The sequence below is a fragment of the Lycium barbarum genome, chromosome 8 (assembly GCF_019175385.1).
Source record: "Lycium barbarum isolate Lr01 chromosome 8, ASM1917538v2, whole genome shotgun sequence".
NCBI classification, from domain to species: domain Eukaryota; kingdom Viridiplantae; phylum Streptophyta; class Magnoliopsida; order Solanales; family Solanaceae; genus Lycium; species Lycium barbarum.
The window spans coordinates 120,769,501-120,792,153 of NC_083344.1; the positions used below are offsets into that span (position 1 = coordinate 120,769,501).

Sequence of the window (22,653 nt, forward strand, 5' to 3'; positions counted from 1 at the left end):
TTAGCGTCTAAGAATTAAGTGCTACGACATAAAATGTTTATTTGTGCTCTTATTGTAAAATGCCTCCAAAAGTCGCTCTTTATGCTCCTGTTTAGTTTTATTTTAAAGCAGAAATTCATTGTATTCATCAAGTAATTATATTACCTTCCCAACAGTAATTATATATGCAGAAAAAAATTCACATCTTACAATTTCTTCAAGCAAGTTGGAGGAGGAAAAAGGAAGAAATTACATCAACCTGATGAATGTGCTAAGCTCTTGTTAAGTTAGGAATCAAATTTTACCAAACACCCAAAAAAAAAAAAAATTACATTACAAACCAACACAATTTCTTGAGGTAGTAACTCCACCATCCACAACAAGATTATGACCACTTACATATCTTGATTCATCACTTGCTAAATATAGAGCAGCCTCAGCAATATCTTTAGCCCTTAAAGTTGCCCCTTTTAAATCCCCCAAACTTCTCACAAACTCTTCAATTTTCTCCACTTCTTTTTCACTGGACAATCCAAAATTCATTTCCCCTTCTTCATCCTCATCACAATGGTTCCATGCATTAACCAACATTGATGTAGCCACACCAAATGGCGATATACAATTAACCCGAATCCCATAACGCCCCAACTCGCACGCTACATTCTTTGTTAGCCCTATAATAGCGTGCTTGGAAGCCGTGTATGCGTGTGGCCCGAGCCCGCCCATGACCCCGGCCACACTAGACGTTGAAATGATGCACCCATGACCTTGTGGGATCATCACACGAGCCCCGTGCTTCATTCCTAACGCGGCTCCTCGTACATTAACAGACATGACACGATCGAATTCATCAGGGTCGAAATTAGTTATGCTTTTTTTCTGGCTTGATTGACTCCCTAGGACTCCAGCATTGTTGAACAAGATGTCGAGGTGTCCGTATTTGGAAATTGTTGAGTCAATTAAGTTTTTGATATCTTCTTCCGATGTAACATCACAATGAACGTAAGTGACTGATGAGGGAGACAGCATATTTGCTAATGTGTTGCCAAGAATGTCTTCTACGTCTGCTATTACAACTTTGGCTCCGTGTCTTGCGAAGAGTCGCACGGTTGCCTCTCCAATCCCTCTAGCTCCACCTGTTACAATCGCGACCTTTCCTTCTAACCTGTACAAATTACATAAGAAAGGCCACTGTCAGAACTTAATACTTATTCTAAAATTCATATATTAACTAGGCAAAGAACTTAATTTCTGATCTATAGACTAGTCAAACCAGACGAGAAGAACAATTGATTTTGGAACGAGTTTAAATTAGAGAGTTGAATAGTCAAATTAAGGAATAAAGATAATGCATATATATACACATAGGAGGAAAGTATCAAAATTGAGAGTTGAGGTAAATATGCTAACTAATGAGGTGAACGCAATTTTCATTTGGATACAATATGACATATTTACTCTTCTCCTACAACTATGTAATATTTTGTTTATCATTTTATAGTTATGAAACTTTCCCAAAACTTATCATGTAGACATAGTATATGATTGCTCACTAATATGATGAATAACCTCGATTAAATCCGAACATAAATAATAATTTCGGGGTCTTAATTTTTGGGGCGTAAAAGTAATGGTTTTATTTTCTACTCTTTATTAGATTTTTTTTAGACGAATAAGAGAAATGAATCTTTTTTAGAAGTCTTGAATAGAGTTTAATTTAGAATAGAAAAAAGAAATACTGACTTAGATGTGAAGGAAATTTGGCAGAGAAATATGTAATTGATGAACAATGTGCCAATATCATGGATAGTATAGTAGTATAATGGAGTAATTGATTTTCTAATGTTCGCATTTTTATACGGCTGTTTAATTTGAACGTCTCTTTTTACTTTTTTACACTTCACTTAATAAATTTGTCGGCAACTTCGCTGGTTCTTGATTGCAGAGAATGTACGTGGACTTATAATATCTAAAGCATGCTGGAGAAAGGTATAAAATTGTTTACAGCTTTATTCTCCTTAGGAAAAAGTTTTTCTTTTCCTTTTCTTTTTTCTTTTCAACTCAAAGAACTATAACAATTTATATGGAAAACATGGGTTTTGCATAGCTTAGGACTTAGGAGGTGTTTGGACATGAATTGAGTGATATTTGAAAAAATACAGTATTCGAAGCTGAAGTACTGAAAATGACATTTGGAAGATGAGGTCATGTTTGGACACGTATTTTACTTAAAAAATTGAAATTTTTTTTACTTGAAAAACTCTATGTTCAAAATTTAACCAAAAACCACCATTATGTGTAACCAAACATTATCTTGGAAATATTCTTTGAAAAAAAAAAAAATCATGTCCAAAACTAACCAAAAACTACTCCAATGTGTAATTCATATTTTTTGAGGACAATAGTTTGTTTTGGAATCCCCACCCTCTTATGCTTTATTTCAACTTTGCAAAAACTATTTGGGAAAATTAGTTCCAGTATGTTTAATGAACCTTAATAGTTTTGAAACAAAAAAGAAACTAAGAAAAGAAGAAAATATAAGGTTTTTACAGCTTTTCATGCAAATGCATGCATAGATATTGAAAGCAACACCCCCCCCCCCCCCCCCCCAAAAAAAAAAAGAGCTTGATATTACCTTCTAGTAAAGCCTGGAGAATTAATTTCCTTCCCAATTGAATGAACTCTTGAAAATGTTTTTTCAGGCATCACTTGAGCAGGCATTGTTATACAACTGGAAACTAAGAAGGACTAGAAAGAAAAAGAATGTGCAAAGTGTAAGAGAAATAGAGAATAATAATAAGGTTGGTGGATTATGCTTTAGAGAAAATGGGAATTTATAGTGGATTTATCGTGTGTGTGTGTGTGTGTGTGTTGGGCGGGGAGGTGTGGAATTCCATACGTGAGGGCAACTTAATTTCTTGGCAATTTCCCTCAAAAACCTTAACCAATGTATATGTTTGTCCCTCACTACTAAAATTAACACAGCTGTACGCTTTTCACTTTCCACCTTGTCCATGTGGTCATATTTTTCTGGGAAAATTTCAAAAATATACAACCCACCATACAATATTACGCCACATAACAAAATATATAATATTATATCGGGGAAAAATATTATACGTAATGTATTAACTTTATATAAAAAGTATATATATATATATATATATATATATATTAGTAAAAGATGTTTATACAGAAATATAAATTAAATCGGATAACAAACTCAAAACATAGGCGCGTAAATATTTTCTCCAAATAGACATAGAGCTTAATCTTTTCCTTCTTATTTGTAAAAACTACTTTCCTTCTTATTTGTAAAACTACGCACCAATTTCAAGGACACCATTTCATTTCACGTAGAAATTTATACTCCTATATATACCTTTTTGAAAAGTTTAAGTTGACCTATTGAAGTTGCTATCTAGTTAAGTTAATCTATAACATTATGTAACTTTTGGTCCGTAGTAAATTTGACACGATAAACATAATAAACTAATAAACAAAGTCAGTACTTATATACTGTTAAACTTTTAACTGATGTATGGTTTGAAAAAATTTACGAGTGTATATTTCAAATTCTTTTTTGTTTTGCTCCAAAGTTGTACTCCTATCAGGCACAATAAATGGCTCATTCATATTGTAAACATCGCCGATGACTCTTTTTTGTTTTGTAAGTTGATTTACGAGTGCATATTTTAAATTCATATTGTAAGTTGAATTTGCTACCCGGTGACTCTTTTTTATTTTATTTTATTTTTTATTTTTTTATTTTTTTTGGGCTACTCAATTGAAAGACGATAATTATAATAAATGCATCTCTATTTTAGTGTTCAATTAAATAAATACCCTATAGCTGTCTTGGAGATCTCTAAACTACGTGACTTCATCTATACAGCTAGGTGGTTGGTATAAGATAATATGCTTTGTTTACACACCTAAATATATAAGAAACTATTTAACATATAACCTACTAAATCTTTAACTATTTTAAAAACCGATCTACTTATCCCTCTTCAATCTGGTACCAGATTACTTTAGTTTCATGATATATATGCGCATACATAGGGAAAATTATTTATTTTGTGTATACGGTAAAAACCGTTCTCAAGAGTTGGGTGAGTTAGGTAGCGATACATAGCAAGGATGGTCAGTCAGCGGTGACTCAACCATGATGACACCAGATACAAATCTGTAGCCGGATAAGAAGCAATTCAAGATGTGACTGTTATAGAAACGTTACAGAAGACTCCAAGATTCCTCCAGCCTTTATTAGCTTTTTTTAGGCTTTATTGCCTTTTAATTATCTTTTATTGCAACATTAATATTGGTAATTAAGGAGGCATAATTTGTGGATCATGCACCCCGTAGCTCTAGTATAAGTAGAGGTTCAGAAATCATACAGTAATACATCATATTTACTTTGTTCTCTATATTCTTTTGTTCCGGATTCGAAGTGTTCTTAAAGGCAGAGTGTTCAACTAGAGTCATCCTCACTGAGAGATGCCTCCGGGTTCCAAAGGCCCATGCTTATTATATTACATTTTCTTGCTTTTATATTTACTTGATTTCATTACTAATTGCTATTATTTTCTACTTATAACAAATCAATTCACGTATCCTTTAAACCACTAACAAATTCAACTGTACCTTTTTTGGAGTAAACAGTTTGGCGCCCATCGTGGGGCTAAGGATAATTGCGATATTGTTTTGTTGCTCTAATCACCTTACTAATCACTCCTAAATTCTTGAAATCAGGTAATTTGGAATTATGGAAAACATTGGAGATCAAACCAACACTGCTAACAAAGAGTTGTTGAACAATACAACTGCTTCAGTGGTTGATCCGGCTACAGGAGAAATTCGAGCAAGAAATGAATCTATGATTTCACCTCGAGCATCTAAGCATATCGGCATGATTTGACCTCAAATTATGATGATGATGACACTGAAGGCGAAATAAGGGTCGTCGAGTCAGATTTGACGAGAATCTTGGACTGGTTGCAAAAACAACAGAAGGCAATTGCGGATCTACAAAAGAAAAGTGGAACCGATGCAGGCTTGGCTAATGGTAACACAACAATCAGGATCGAGGATCAAGCAGAAGGTAGCGGAAGTGGTTCCGGTAATAATGAAGCATCGGAAATCATGAAGTATCTTCAAGCTTTATCCAGTTTGTTGGAAAAAAAAATGAAAAGGAATTAACCAGCCGACTGGATCGCAATGAGAAAGAATTGAAGGCAATCTATACTTGGATAGACCAGATCCCAGAGGGCTCTATCGGTGTTAAAGGGACCAGGCTAAAAAAGATACGTCCAGATGTTGTTCCCACCAAGTGCTACGTCCAGATGTTGTTCCCACCAAGTGCAGCGTCCAAATTGATCCCCAAGAGGTTCAAAAGGTCGGATATACCCAAATATGATGGAACCACGGATCCCCAGGAGCATATGACATCGTACACTTGCGCTGTGAAAGGAAACGACATGCAACCAGATGAAATTGAATCTGTTCTACTTAAAAAGTTCGTTGAAATATTGTCCAAATAGTTACCCTGTGCACACCCGAAGGGTAGCGGCTGCGGGTTCCCATGTCATCAAAATATTGTCCATATAGGCAATGACTTGGTATCATTTACTTCTTGAACATTCTATTAACTCTTTTAAAATGCTGGCAGATGTAATTATCAAGGCACGCGCCGGAGCAAAAATGGTGTCAGCAAGAAAAACTGATATCTTCAAAATAGCTCAGGAAAACATAGAGTTGTTGCAGGGATTTATGCTAAGATTCCAAAAGGAATGCATGATGTTGCTGTCACACCCTAATTCCACTAGGGTGTGATGGGCACCCGGCCCCACATCCGGAGCCGAGCGAACCCACAGACCTTCGGGACACACAAAATCTTGTTAGACTTTTAAAATCAAATAAAGATAAAATACATAATAACTTCTCAAAATATTCTTTTCGATATTTTCCAAATCAAACAGAATCTGTGATCGTATAGAATTTAATGCATAAGACAGGATGGCATATCGGCTGACGAAGCCGCTTACACAACTGACATACTATACCCACGACTCTGTCTGCAAAGTCTCTAACATCAATCCAGAAGAAACACTCATACAAACTCTGACTCGGTGGCACCCCAGGAACAAATGGAGCTTGCCAACTTTGCCGGAACATCCTCTATAATAACTCCACATCATCTGGGTGTACCTGCGCGGCATGAAACGCAGCCCCCGAAGAAAAGGGGGTCAGTACGGAATATATACTGAGTATGTAAAGCATGAAGTATAATAAACAGAATCATAACCGGAACAGGAAGTACAGAAAATGAGTGCAATAATCAGAATATCAGAAATGCTTACTCATATAACATAAATAATGCATGTCAAAACATATGCCATATCCGGCCCCATTATGGGACTCGGTGAACAGAACGTGGTCGCCACCCCGTCACTGGCGCCACAACACATCATACTCCAGAGTAGGGAATAGCTCCGTAACATATCATATCATATCAGAATGTGCACATATCAGATGGCCATATCATATCATATCGTACCATATCAGAATATATGTACATGGCACAGCATACTCCACAACCCATGTACAGATATACCTGCCCCCTCACATCGAGGCACGGTGAACAATGCAGTGGAATACGCGTGATAACATATCTTGGCCCGGGCTCAGTGAAGGAAGCATTGAGGCATCCACGAGTAGAGTAGTGGGAAACTATATGCATCATAAAACATTTGAAAAGACTCGACAAAGTAATCCGAACGATAGGCCATTTAGAAAAGAAATTAAACAGTAGTCATAATACGTACCTTTCAGATGATACAACGGATTATGTCAAAACAAAAATTCTGAGTTCGTTTGTACATGTCAAAATATATCATAGGTCTCCATAGAATAGTTAAAACAATTTTCGATGATAATCGGAATAATAGTCAAAAGTTTCCTTTGAATGTCGCTCGAAAATAAGTCTAATAGAACCATATGGAAAGGGTTAGGGAAAAGTGGGCCCACCTCGGGTCAAGCAGAGGTGGCGTACATAAGTTACGAACCTTAGGCTTTATGGATTCATTTGCAACAAGTTTCGGGGCATTGCGAATTTATTTGTGGAAGTTATGGACGTTTTATGACGCAAGACTCTTTTAGAAGTAAAAGTGTTCAAACATATTTTTTTTTCCAACAAAACATGGGTTCATAATTCAATTACATTGAATGTTTAAGGGCCGAATCTAAGCTCGGATTTCTAGGAATGGAGTTTCCCCCGAGGCTCGTGTCATAACCTACTATGACTAAGACATGCCAAAGAAAGAAAAGGTAGGGCTTTACATACCTTATTTGCTTTTTACGTTTGTCCAAACTCAAATCCCGTTTCCTACGAAATCTACAATTGGTCACAATTACCAAATATTAATTATAAGCCTTTAGGAATTCAATCTTAAATCCATACTTGTCTACAGAAATTTGGGCAGCATCTCCCCTATAAATTCAACATCCCCGAGAATTCAACTCGGCCAAAAATACAACAAAAAACCCGAGAATTTAACTCGGCCACAATATCAACAACAACACCCACCATTATTCATAATATTTCCAGCTCCAAAATATTCCATAGAATAGCCCACACATTATTTTCCAAATTTTCCAACCAACCAATTCGCGATATAACTATTTCATAATTTTTATTTCTGTAACGAAGTCGAAATTAATACTAACAACATCAATAGCAACATCCTCCACATTCTACAAGTTAAATACATTTATTTTCATCAGAAATTCTCTTCAAATCTCATTCCATAATTCACAATACCAACGGACGAATTTATATCGCTATTTTTCCCGTTCTAATCCGTTAAAATTTTAAATAAACTTGTTAGCAATGAAAAGGAGCCTTATCCATACCTTAAGAATTCAGCCACCACGTTATCACCCCCCTCCTTTGTTGATTTTTAACTCAAATTGAAGACAACGCAGCGTACAACACTTTTCCCTTCATGGGCTTCGGGATTCGGGGCTCGGATTTTGGTCAAAATTGATTTTTCTTCTCCAAGGCTTTTTTTTTTCTCTCTATCTCCAGAATTTTTTGGTTGTTCCAGTTCTGAAAATGAGGAGGGAAGTGCTGAAATATCACTTATATAACATGGGTCATGGGCCTAACCCGGTTGGGCCCGAGTTGGGCTTAGCCCACTGACTTTCCGGACTTAAAACATTCATATCTCCTTGTCCAGACGTCACCTTGGAGCCCACGACCTATGGTTGGAAAGATAATTCAATTATCTACAACCTCTATTTCTTGATATGTTTCCAAATTCCAAAATTATAATACCGTTTTTGCCCCTCGAAGTCAGGTCACCCGAAAACGTTTTCTTAAAAATATTCGTTTGGAGGGCTTCTACTTTGATTTGGCCCAAGGGTCCTTCGTGAGTTGTGTTTAACTTCACATATATGATTCATATAACTTTTCAGATGTTCCAAAAAAAATCTCGATGTGTGGGCCCACCTCAGCTTACAAATAATCCGACGTTCAAAATACGGGATACAACACTATCAACGTGAGTTTAAATTATGTAGCAACAACATGATTGTCAATTCAATTTTTTTTTGAGGAACCTATCTTCCGAAACAACTTCACCACGTTGTAGAGGACTCTTAAATTAGTAGGAATACCACAAGAAAATAATTTTTGGGACAAGATTTCAAGGGGCAAAAATTTCATGGACATGGCCGAATGGCCTTCTTTTTTTTTGCTCTTCTTTCTTTTGTTTTTCTCCTTCTAAGTTTTCTTGAATGTTCTAAGTGTTGGATGACTACTAAATGGTCCCTTTTATTAATTCATCACATGGATGAATTCACTTGGGCTTGGGTCCTTTTCATGGACCATGGCCGGCCACCCCAACTAATTGGGCCTCTCCTGTTCTTTTTTTTTTTTTTTTTTTTTTTTTTGGTTTTTCCAAGCCCAATTACCTATGGTTCATTTTTGTAATTCATGAAACTAATTTCCGAAATTCCAATTTTTGCCCTTAGCCATTTCCAATATTTCCACATCCCAAAATTTTCATAACCCACTTATGTATCAAACAAGTTCAAAATATAGTCTTGTCCTTAACTTGTTGCAATTATCTCAAAGCGTTCAAATGTGCAAAAATACGGGTTATAACAGTTGCCCACAGTGCTGGATGAATGGGCAGCTGAGGCTTTCACTAAGGGTTTGAACCCAAAACTCGAGTGCTTCCTTAAAATTAAAGGAAAGCTTGTTGGAGTTTCCCGTGACAACTTGGATGGATGTTCACAATAGGTATGAGTCAAAGATTCGCTTAGAAGATGAATAGGTAGATATATTGGCATCTTCTATGATCCAGAATCAAGATCAATTGAAATTTGACCGGAGGCATTCTTAACACCGGTTTGAACCATACCCGTCAAGACCACAGACTGACAGGAGACAGGAGCGTTTTTTAAGCGAGTCGCCAGAAAACAACTCAGATGAAGAACAATAATGTCTATGAACACTGGGGACTGTTACATCAAAGTAGAGGGAACCATAACAATAAGTACCAAAGCATTTGAAGATGGCTCCGGAACGGAGTTAAAGGAAGGCACTATGCCCGAATCCTTATACTTCATGCTCAAGAAAAGATGCCAGAGATAGCCTGAACTGGCTCCAGAATAAAGATTGGAACTGCCAGATTAGTCCCGGGGAAAAAAATATAATTAAGATCCGGCTAGACCCAATAGATGTCACCACGGCAGCAATTCTCTTGCAATGTATTTTTGTTCATATCCTGTAAATTGTCGTATATGCAAAGTTGTAAACACTTGTGTACGTTCAAGGAATGGAATGAAGCAAAACTTGCACCTTCTAAACATTCTTGTATATGTTCGAATGAACAAAATTATTCTTAAAATTGCTCACAATTAGAAGCAAATAAGGATTACGAATCCGAACAATTATGCCCAGATGAACAGGCCGAGACGTCGTCTTCATAAGCACCATAAACATAGGAGGGCCCTCTCTTATAAAGCCGTCCAACTAAAAGGCCGGATGCTTTGCTTCTCGGTCATGAAGTTAACCAGGGTAAGATATTCCCGGACTTCACAATAGCCAGAAATTGAATTTTCCTAGTCATAAACATCCCCGGTCTATGAGGCTGTGAGGTTATAAAAATTTCGAGTACAACTAAAAACCCAAAGAGTTAGAACTCAAAGAAAAGTTTCGAGTACAACTAAAAACCCAAGAGTCAAAAATCAAAGAAAAGTTTATGGTACAACTATAAACCCTAGAGTCAAAATTTAACGAACTAAAAGTTTTTGGGAAAACTAAAAACCCAAAGAGTCAAAATTTAAAAACTAAAAGTTTTTGAAAAAACTAAAAACCCAAGAGTCAAAATTCAACAATTAAAAGTTTCGGGTGAACACTAAAAACCTGAGATCAAGCTTTCTATAGTAGTGGTGCTTTTTCAGCACCAACCAACTGTTGACGGTAGAGAAACTAATGGTGGAGTTGTCATCTAAATCCTTAAGTCCTGCACTCTTTTCCCCTTCGCCCAGTTTTTGTTCCAATTGGGTTTTTTCGGTAAGGTTTTTAATGAGGCAATCGTGAGGGTGATTACATGACTTTCCGGAAAGAAAGGAAAAATCTTCCACTTCTCGGTTACATCTCAGTGAGTAACCGAAAAACGGGGGGACTAACTGTATACGGTAAAAACTGGTCTCAAGAGTTGGGAAAGTTAGGAAGAGACACATAACAAGGATGGCTGGTCAGCGGTGACTCAACCATGATGACACCAGATACAAACCTGTGGCCAGATAAGAAACAATTCAAAATGTGACCGTTATAGAAACGTTACAGAAGACTCCAAGATTCCTCTAGCCTTTATTAGCTTTTATTAGGCTTTATTACCTTTTAATTACCTTTTATTGCAACATTAACGTTGGTAATTAAGGGAGCATAATTATGGATCATGCACCCCATAGCTCTAGTATAAGTAGAGGTTCTCATTTTATTATAAGACATCAGAAATCATATAGTAATACAACAAACTTACTTTGTTCTCTATATTCTTTTGTTCCGGTTTCGAAGTGTTCTTAAAGGCAGAGTGTTCAACCGGAGTCATCCTCGCTGAGAGATTCATCTGGGTTCCAAAGGCCCAGGTTAATTTATTATATTCTTGTTTTATATTAACTTGATCTCATTACTAGCTAGTAGCTATTATTTTTACTTACTTATAACAAATTAATTCACGTATCTTTTAAACCACCAACAAATTTAACTGTACATTTTTTGGGGTAAAACATTTCGAGCAAAACGGAAAGCTGCTCTTGGATCAGTTTTGCCATTTTTTTCTTTCTTGATGTTAAAAAACAGATTAGTCTTTCTTCAAGTTCTTATATGTTTTGGTCTAGTGATCATTTGAGTCTAGAAGGAACTTTTTTTTTTTTTACCTAAGTATTCTTAATTATTCTTTGTCAGACTTTATACGTATCAGATGGAATTAGTTCAAGGTCCACATACCGTCAATTAGCTACGAACTACTACTATATATTTTGTTAATTAATGATAAGTTGGTAAAAGAAGTATTTTTCTTAACTTTTGTGTCAGCATGGAATTTTCCTAGTCCAAATTTACTTAAAATGTGCTGGCCTGATATAAGTGCCTAATATTAAATAGGATAAATACTTATTCACATCAGGTGTTTACATCAAACCAATGTAATTTACTATGATTAAGCGTAAGTGATAGTTGTACATATTCAAACACATGATATACATCCACTGGTCTGGTGTAAACACCCGGTATTAATATGAATAAGTTTTTACCATTAAATAGCAAGTAATCAAACTACTAGTTAACTCTTTTGAATTTTTTGGTGATTGAAAAACAGTTTTCGCAACGGAAAAAATGAAAGACATTTTCCAAAACAAGTTTGTGTTTTTATTTTGTTCAATTTTTTGTAGCGAATTAAAGGCCACCTTAGTTTGCTAAATTATAAAAGATTTATACAGGTCAGTGAATCCAGGAGGAAAATTATAGTTATCCTAGATGGACAGCAATTAATATTAGTCAAATTTTGCAAGATCCATCCAGCTAGACCTATAAGAAAACCTAGAGGAAAGTGAATCCAGGAAGCTAGGAATTGAATTAAATATTTGATTGGTTATGCGCTGTTGATCTGATCCTTACACAACTCTACACTGCTACTCCCTCTATCCCAATTTATATGATGCAATTTTATTGGACGTAAAATTTAAGAATTAAAGGAAGATATTTTAATTTTATGATCTAAAACAAGCTAAAGATATTTGTGTGATTATAGATCGTCTTCTTAAGCATAAACGGTAAAGTTTAAAGTTAAATTATTGCTAAATAAGAAAGTATATCATTCTTTTTAGACTGACTAAAAAGAAAAATGTGTCATTAAATTGGAAGAGAGAAAGTATAATATATGTGCATATATAAAGTAACATAACAAAACCATAAATTAAATGTCAATGACGATTATCGTTTGCTGTGCCAGCAAAATGTACAAGCTGGATTCTGCATATCTGTATGAATTTCTAGGGATTTTGGTAAGATCCTGTCCTAATGAGAAACAATGTAAGATATCTCACATCTCTGTTCATAGTAGGATATGGTCAAATCCTCCAGTACGAATTAATTATCCAATTAAAATTAAGAAAGCAAATAATATTGCAGAATGGCTTGTCAGAAGTTCATGCTATCATGTGCCTTTGAAATTTCAACTAGGAACATGATGTCCATTTATTTCTTCTTAATTTAAAACTACAATTCGGCTCCTAATTAATTATAAGTCCTATCATCAACTTCTATTTTTGAGACGGATATAATATTTAAAAAGGACCGGGAGAGTACAACGATATATGAGTCAATAGTAATCCGAATAAAAGAAGTTCCTAAGTTGTGGGTTCCTAATGGAGGAATTACGAAAATTACAATATGATTAAACAGAGGGTTAAGTACTTATTAATCCTTGTTGGGAGGGCCATTATTTAGCTTTACTTAAATTCCTTTGGTATATAAACAAGACATAAGATATTGTGTATATATATCCTGAATGTACTGATTAAAGGATCTCATGGAGATGGATACCAATAATTCTTCTCAGTTCAAAATTGATATAATACTAATCATTTCTTAGTGAAATATGAAGTTGTATCAGTCAAAGCCATTAGCTGTATTACATTTTGTCGTTCACCTAATTGTCCGTTTACCTAGGTTATGATCGATTACATTTATTACTACTAGTCCTCCATTTGCATTATTCTAGCTGTAAATTCAAATTTCTTGAGATTTAACCTGTCTCCCAGATAAAAGTATCCATAGGGATCCAATCTAGTAAATCTCGCTAGAACCCTGTATATGGAGTGAAAAAAGGTTCATTAAATAAATTTAAATTATAGATTTCGAGCCTAGTGAATGAAAGTTGACATTTTTCTTGGTTCTTTTTAATTATACATAGAGAGCTTGTCTATTTGTTGTTAGACAACGATTTTCCTTAGCTCACGGCTCATGTCACTTGCTGATCACTTACGATTTTCCTCGATTGGTTTGAAGTTTTTTTTTTTTTTTTATTAAAAATATAATAATGTTGAGAGTTCATGAACGCTAAACAATATATTACACTCAGTCAGCAAAGCCCCCTAATACGAACGAGAATGAACGAACTCAGTGTAGCGCAATCGAGTCAAAAATAAGAAATTGGATCAGAGCAATAGTGAGATTCAAAGTGGGAGAATTGAAGGGGAAGGGGAAACGGAGGAGAGAATTATAAGGTGGAGAATTGAATCTTCAACAACAAAGTGAAAAAAATTAAATAGTCAACTAACTAAGCTACTAAGGTTCTTCGTCTCTAGAATTACTTATATATGAATCACACGACATTACTTATGGAGTAATTACTTATGTTTTCATTTGTGAGTAAATAAAGTGGCGCGTAACCACATACGTATACAATAAATAACATTTTACTTCGTGAAAGTACGTATTCTTTGACTATTGTATGAAGTTATGGAGATGTACTGCATGATACATGTGATGTTATACAATACAAAGTGTCGTGCTTGCTGGCCATCACTGTAGATTTTTCCGCCTCTTTATTTTGTTTAAAATTAATGTGGGAATATGTTAACTAGGAAATAGCAGAATCTTACCTTTTTCCTTTTTAGACAGAGAAGACCTGAACAACTAAGTGAAATTAATTCTTAATAAAAATCCGATCTTATAGCTTTTAGAATTAATTCGGCAAAATATTTCGTTTCACTAATAATAATGTAGATGGTATTTAGTGAAGATTTTGCATATTATGAGAAATTATTCCTTTTTGCTTTCTGAGATATGATTTCATATTTAACAGAAAAAGGAGAAAGAGGAGAAAAAAAGTTATTAGAAGGCTTTAGATTTTAAATTAGCATTATTTGTCAATGTATGGTTGTGTAGGGTGGACTTTGACTATATATTATATATAATGACTCTGATCACTATGACTGTAAAGTATATATATGCTCCTCTAAGTTCAGTAATAGAAGTTTATTATACTAAAAAGGGGAATTGAGGAATTCATTCTTTTTATTTTTTATTCTCTTTCTTCTGCTTCTTTTTTTTTTTTTTTTTTAAATATTTTTATATAGAATAGTTGATGGCTGTTTTTTAAATCATCCATAATGTTTGAGTTTGGATCAAAATCATACATATTCTTTCACATGGAGCACTAATAGTACATTATGTTTGCATAAGTGGTGCACTTTTAGTCAAACTCTCAAATAAATTTAACGGAAAAGAACAAAAATGCCCCTGAACTTTTAGAAAAGGTATAAAAATACCCTTTATTCATCTATTTTGCTAAAACTACCCCTCAATTCAACTTTTTGGCTCATTTATTCCCCTTGACTAATGGACAACACTAATTTAAAAAAAAAAAAAAATTGCACATGACATTTTATTACTGAAAAATTGATTTATTCTTTTAAAAAGAAATCTGAAACCTTGGAATTTTTTTAAATTTGAATTTTTTTTAAATTTGGAATTTTTTTTATCGAGTAAAACCTTGACTAACGGACAACACTAATTTTTTTTCTTTTCAAAATGTGAAAATTGGATTTTTATAAAATCTGAAAAAATTAAATTTTTTATGGAAAAACTGTGTTTAAAAAAAAAAATAGAAAACTATCTTCTTCTTTTTTAAATCTAGAAGAAAATTATGGAGTATTAATTTTGCACATTTTACTTAAAAAAACAATCAGTTTTTCAGATTTAAAAATTGAATTTTCTAAAAAAAAAAAACGGGGTTTCCACCCGTTAAAAAAAGTTTTCCAAACTTAAAAAAATTCCACATGTTTTAATGAAAATCCAATTCTGTTTATATATATATATATATATATATATATATATATATATATATATATATAAAAGGCTTACTACATTTGTTTTTTAAAGAAACGGATGTTGAAAAAATATTTTTCCTTATTCTACAAATAACGAGTTTTCAGATTTCTTTTTAAAAGAATAAATCAATTTTTCAGTAATAAAATGTCATGTGCAATTTAATTTTAAAAAAAAAAATAGTGTTGTCCGTTAGTCGAGGGGAATAAATGAGCTAAAAAGTTGAATTGAGGGGTAGTTTTAGCAAAATAGATGAATAAAGGGTATTTTTATATCTTTTCTAAAAGTTCAGGGGCATTTTTGTTCTTTTCCGTTAAATTTATTTGGGAGTTTGACTAAAAGTGCACTAGTTATGCAAACATAATGTACTATTAGTGCTCCATGTGAAAGAATATGTATGATTTTGATCCAAACCCAAACATTATGGATGATTTTGGTCCTTTTCTCGACTGTAAAGTATATATATGCTCCTCTAAGTTCAGTAATAGAAGTTTATTATACTAAAAAGGGGAATTGAGGAATTCATTCTTTTTATTTTTTATTCTCTTTCTTCTGCTTCTTTTTTTTTTTTTTTTTTTAAATATTTTTATATAGAATAGTTGATGGCTGTTTTTCAACTTTATCCTAATTAGTGTGATACATTTTCCTCTTTAGTTTGTCATAAAAAGAATGATATATTTTTATATAAAAATAATTTGACTTTAAATTTCTCATTTTATTAATTACCTTTAATAACATGATTTCTAGCCATATATATATATATATGTATGACTTGTTTTAGACCACAAGTTTTAGAAGATTTTTTTTTCTTGAACTTCGTGGCCAGTCAAAATGCATACATTACATAAATTGAAATAGGAATAGTATTAAAATAGAAGAATTAAATTAAATTGACGGTTTATATTTCAAAGGCAATGAAATAAAGATATAAAGGGTCAATATCGACCGGACAATATTGAAGTGATTGATTTTTAAACCAGGTCGAGTGTATAAAGTAATAAAGATAAAGAGATAATACATGTATTGTGTACAAGAATTATGAGTGCTATATAGCTTTTGCAGTGTCGAGCATCTATGGATTGAATGTTTTAATCATCTTTTTATTTTTTAGTTTTATAGATATTCCCCTTTTGTCAAGGAGTATAATAGTAATATTGTCATTTATTTGGAAAGCCATTAGGTTTCTATATTCTTTCATTAGTCCTTGCATGGTGATTGCCATTTCGATTTAATGATGCACCAGAGAATATGTCAAAAGGAATAAGAAAAAAAGATTTCATTGGAACTATGTGTTAAACTAGCTGTTGAATTTTGAAAAACTAAAACTAATTACACACAAAACATGCTTGAGATAATCTCTCAGATGGTCACTCAACTATGGCTAGTTCACTCAGAAAGTCACTCAATTTTATTTTCTAACCAGAAATCACTCAACTATTGATATTTCACCTACAAAGTCAAATTAAATTTTCTAGCACTTGATTCTCATTTTCAATTTACTCAAAACAATGCTAAAATGGATCCTACATCTAAGGGCCCGTTATGCACACAAATGGGCTAATACCCATCAAGAAATTTCATTGGACTTGGGCTCATTACATGAAGAATGTAGGGACTTTTACATGACTAGCCACATGGGAAATTATCCGTCTCTGCTGCTTTATAAAATTCGTCTTAGAAAATTACATATGATAGTTTTGTACGTTGTATACCTTTGGAACAACAATTCATATAATTAGAGTCTGTAGAAAAATTATTTGAGTCTCGGAATAATACTATTCAAACAAATTGTGACAGAAGAAGTATAATAGAATAAAGAAAAATAGTAGTCGTAAAAAATAATAGAGGCGCAATTGAGGGCAGTGAGGTTGTAACTGAATGGTCAAACTGTTTTATCCAAAAGAAGAAAAAATTAATAAGAAGAAAAAAGGAAAAAAGAAGAAAAGAAAAGGACTACATTGATGATTATATTCTCCTCTGCTTGTTTCTTTATTTCTCACAAATCTTGAATGTTATCTCATGAGATTAACATTCTTGATTTGTCATCCTCCTCCTTATTGTCTTGTCTTCTATCTTTGACTCTGTCACATATTCATAAAAAAAAAAAAATTAATCTAATTTCCATTGCCAATATTCAAAGAAGCCTCCATCTTCAAATTTAACAAGTGATTCATTGTCCCTTTGGTTGAATCTTATAATTGGATATATGGAATGGCTTTAATTTCACGAGGCAAGATTTATTTTTGAGGAGATTAAATCGCAGGCGCGTATAATATTAGAGATATGGGTGCATGTTGTACCTGTCAAAGGGTGCGCCATTATGATCAAGGAAATCATCGTCATCATAATATTGTACACAATATTAATGGGGACGATAAAAGTAATATTCATGGCGAAGATGATCATGGTGTTATAGGAAAGGGAGATTTTGGTGCTAATATTAGGTTACATGGATATTCTAAGTTTGTATCTATGTATAGTCAACAAGGTAAAAAGGGGATCAATCAAGATGCCATGACCGTTTGGGAGGTATTATTCATTCCTTTTTCATCGCTCTTTGTAAATTTTTTATGGCATATTGTGATTCTGTTGGTAATCGGTTACGCTGTAAATTTACCTTAAGCAAATTTCACATTGAAATGAAAGGATAAGAGTACTAATAGGTCATGTAAGGGCGATTGAGTTCATTGAGCAGACAATACCTTGACAGTTGGGCCTGACACCTTTACATAATTGATTTAGATTAATGTTTCACATTCTTTTCCATTTTTTGGATTGATATATCAACCATAGCACATTGTAATATTTGATTTGCATTTCCATTCATACTTTGTGACGTTCAATAACCATGAAAATACAATTTTTTTGTTTACATTTGTCCTCGTGATGTTCAAATCATCCTTTCTGATTGATAGTGAATTGTTGCCTGGAAATGGATCATGAATAGGACTAATACTTTTTATGTCATACATAATATAATGTGTGCAGAATTTTGGTGGTGATAAAGGTGCGTTTTTTTGTGGCGTCTTCGATGGGCACGGTCCATCGGGTCACAAGGTGGCGCGCTATGTGCGCGACTTGTTACCGTCCAAAATTTCTTCGTCGTTGAAAGAGTGTAATGAAATTAGAAACAGTGAAAATGATGAAGAATCTCATCAGAACTCAATGTTTGATGCATGGAAAGCTGCATATCTCAAGTCCTATAAAGAAATGGATGCACAACTTGAAAGGGAACCTTCAATTGAGAGTTATTCCAGTGGTACAACAGCTGTTACTTTATTTAAGCAGGTAATTATATTGGGAGGAAAACAAGTGCTCCCTTTCATTTAATGGGCTATCCGACGGTCATTTCAATTTTTACTTTATTTCATCATAGTCATTAAAATATTTTTTGGAATAAAAAATTCCCAACTTTATCTAAATATCATAAAAAATCGTTAAAAAATTTGCTGTAATTCTAAAAGGCCACTTAATTTTGCTTAAGTATCATAGAAAGACACTTAAACAAATTTTTTTTTAATTAAAAAAGACTCAACTATGACGAAATACCATAGAACATGTCTCATATGTTTCCTCAGAATGATTTTACTGTGATATATAAGCAGAGTTAGTGACTTTTTTGTTACAAAAAATAATTTAATGACTTTCGTGATACTTAAGTAAAATTGAGTGATTTTTTCGTTACGATAAATAGTTCGGTGACATTGGTGCAATAAGGTGAATGTTAAGTGACCACTCATGAAATGAATCCTTCATTTATATACATAGCGGTATTTGATTGGATATTGAATTTAAGAAAGAAAGAAAAACTTTGGCACATGCTAAAAGTACATTTTGAACTTATTGTTAAAAACGTTACATATCATTTCTATAGCTATAGGGACATATTATCACGGGTAATATAAGAAATTTAAAATTAAAGAATTTATAAATATAAGATCGGTCATCTTTAACAGATTGAAAAGGACAGACAAACACAAATGAAAAAAATAAAAGAGAGGGAGTAAAGCACGTGACTCACAACAACTTTCTTGTTTAGATAAATGATTGAGTTGTGATTTTCTGTTTTTTCTAACTGTGGAATTTTCAGGGAGAACATCTGTTCGTTGGAAATTTAGGGGATTCGCGAGCTATTATTTGCACTAGGGATGAGAAAAATCAGCTTATATCCCAACAACTCACAGTGGACTTGAAGCCTCACCTTCCAAGTAGGTGCTCTCAAGAAAATGTTTTTACCTTTTCAATAATTTAGTATTCGGAACTCATTAGTCCGAGGGTCCGACCAATTCAAATTCGTGCCCACAGGCCCATTCAATGATAAGAGCCTCTCATACCAATATGTTAAGTGTGGAGGGATCTCATTTATTCCATCAAATCTTTTGATGATCTCTCAAAGAAAATATTTATTGAACTCAATTACAAACAATAAACTTCATATTTAACATATTTAATGTATTATTTTGTTTCATCAGGTGAGTATGAACGAATTAAAAGTTGTCAAGGAAGAGTAATGGCAATGGAGCAAGAACCAAATGTGTATAGAGTGTGGATGCCAGATGAAGATTGCCCTGGTTTGGCCATGGCTAGGGCTTTTGGAGATTTTTGCTTGAAAGACTATGGCCTCATCTCTGTCCCTGAGGTGTATTATAGAAAGCTTACTGAAAGTGACGAATTTGTTGTTTTGGCAACTGATGGGGTAAGCTAACTTAATTCTACATTCTTGCATGTATGGCGTTTTATGCGCATCTTATACTGATAGTGTAAAAAATTCTTAAACCATTAGATTAAGTAGACTTAAGACAATTGGTAACTTTATATGTCAAGTATGATATGATAACTTCAAAAATAAAATAATACTTAATATGTTATAACCAATTAAGATTAATATTTCTTATTGTCAGTATGTATAACTTAAACTCTTTTTGTTTTTAGGTGTGGGATGTTTTAAGCAACGATGAAGTGATTCGGATAGTCGCTACAACAAGAAAGCGATCGATGGCAGCAAGAACACTAGTAGAGTGTGCAGTTCGGGCCTGGAAATACAAATACCCGCGTGCAAAGATAGATGATTGTGGCGTAGTTTGCTTGTTCTTCAAACGCCAAAAACCTCTATTAACCAAATCAATGTCCGAGGTTACTCAATTGAGTTTCAACTATGCAGAGCTAGCAAATGATCAAAATTACCCTGATAACACCAAAACAGATGATGGCCTCGATACATTGCTTAATTATCAAGTCAAAGAAGGAGAAGATCAAGAAATTGCTCCGGGAGTCCAGGATGGTTCGGATAATAATAATAAGAAGAAGAATTCATCGACAGAGAATCTACATCATCGGGGCCAAAGAAGAAGATCCGCGATGAAATTTGTGTATCCTGAAGATCAGCAAATATTGTGAGACTTTAGGTCACTGGAAATTGAAATCAAGTGCAATTTGTATACATATAAGTAGCCTGAAAAGAAGAGGTCCAGAGGCAAAAGAGAATGGTGCAGGGTAAATTGATGACAAAATCAGGGTGGATATTTGGACACTTAAAACAAGTTTCCAAATGTCCATGACATAAATGTTGATGTACATAACTTAAAAACTCTTAATGAAACTGCAAAATTGGAAATAGTGGCTTCTTGAGTCATTTGTATCATACGACGAGACAACCTCTAAACGTCATACGTATTATAGAGTGTTAAAATTTCATGAAGCTAATGTCTCGATAAGCATAAGACATTCGTCCTATGCACGTTCTTTAACAACTCAGCTTTTATATCCGCCCCTGTACACCTCGGAAAAACGCTACATGCTAGCTTAAAGTCCTGGATTGCCATCGTAGTTATATGCCCCTAAGTCTTTTTTTCCCTTTGTAACATTCTTTGAAGTGTTTGCCACTATTTACATAGTAATATGTTGTTTCTATTAGTAAGAATGTAATAACTTAGAATATTGCTATGTACATATATCATAAAATTCAGTTTGTTAAATCTAAAGTTTTGTAATGCTTTTAATCAATTCTATAGAAGTTAAATGTATTTTCTTTATATTTTCATGTTTTTACCGATTTTAAAATTCTACAACCTTCTTTTAAATATTAAAAATGAGAAATTCGTAAGATTTATGCGCCAGATCAACACACCACTTGGTTATAGGTAAAACACATTGCTTGTTAATTATTAGTAACTTTTAAAGAAATGGCCTAAAAGGCGATCCAGTTTTGCATTAAAGGTACGAAGTTCAACTGATGTTGGTACTACTAAACATCAGTGTCATGCAGGGGCAAAGCTTGACGGCTGGATGCGAAGTTTATACAAGAACTTGGTATTCCCCCATCACAATTTATGTGATGTGTTTGATCGGACTCGAAGTTTAAGAAATTTATAAAAACTTTTGATAAACAGATCAAATAAATGCAAAGTACAAAGAATATTCTTTAAATGAGTGATGGTAAAAGTTCCATGTTTTTTTTTCCATTTAAACGAGCGGTGATGAAGGTCTCAACTAATTGTATCACTAAAGTAAATGGATAAAATTGCGTTATTGTCTCTAAGGTGTGTTTAGTATGGAGGAAAATATTTTTCAATTTTCCATTTTCGGTTGGTCAAAATTTTTGGAAAATATTTTTCTTTAGGATAATAGGTTCCATGCAAATGAGTAAATTTTTTATACCTAGTGGAAGTAAGGAAAACATGTTCACATTCTAGAGCCCGTTTGGATTGGCTTATAAGTTGATTATAAGTTGTTTTCAGCTTTTTTGAGTGTTTAGCTGGCTAGTTTAAAGTCATTTTGTGCTTAAAATAAGCAAAAAAAAAAAAAAATTGGGCTCGTTTGGCTTAGTTTAAAAAAAGCAGCTTATAAGCTGGAAACAACTTATAAGCCAATAAAAATAAGTTGGGCTACCCCAACTTTTTTTTTTTTGGCTTATAAACTGTTTTTTTTAAGTCCATCCAAACAGGCTCCTACATTGATTATGTCCTCCCCACCCACCAACACACCTGATTTTCACCCTATTTGGTACTCCCTCCGGTTAAAAAAGAGTATCCATCTAGCCTTTATTTTTTGATTAAAAAAGAGTGTCCACTTACCAAATCGAGAAAGAATTAATCTTATTTTTTTAGATTTGTCCTTATTAAGTGTTCAATGACCAAATTTCAATACCTATTTAATTAGGAATAATTTAGTCAAATTACATATTTTTTTAATAATTTTTGAAGGGATGTGCAATTGGCTAAGTGAACATTTATTTTGAACCGAAGGACCTATGTAACCACCGTCCC

The 22,653-nt window shown here is 33.6% G+C and overlaps 2 protein-coding genes across 2 annotated transcripts; one reads left to right on the top strand and one right to left on the bottom strand.

The window, feature by feature from the left end:
• LOC132605371 (short-chain dehydrogenase reductase 2a) lies at nucleotides 1-2,805 on the bottom strand. The gene is made up of 2 exons (XM_060318539.1): nucleotides 2,615-2,805; nucleotides 1-1,144 (listed from the first exon to the last, which is right to left on the bottom strand). The coding sequence occupies exons 1-2, from the start codon at nucleotides 2,698-2,700 to the stop codon at nucleotides 313-315; spliced, it is 918 nt and encodes a 305-aa protein (XP_060174522.1). The 5' UTR covers nucleotides 2,701-2,805; the 3' UTR covers nucleotides 1-312.
• Nucleotides 2,806-17,061: 14,256 nt separating this feature from the next.
• On the top strand, nucleotides 17,062-21,394 carry LOC132605373 (probable protein phosphatase 2C 65). The gene is made up of 5 exons (XM_060318540.1): nucleotides 17,062-17,917; nucleotides 18,377-18,676; nucleotides 19,479-19,596; nucleotides 19,861-20,084; nucleotides 20,321-21,394. Exons 1-5 carry the CDS (start codon nucleotides 17,672-17,674, stop codon nucleotides 20,783-20,785), a joined length of 1,353 nt encoding a protein of 450 aa, XP_060174523.1. The 5' UTR covers nucleotides 17,062-17,671; the 3' UTR covers nucleotides 20,786-21,394.
• Nucleotides 21,395-22,653: the final 1,259 nt, after the last annotated feature.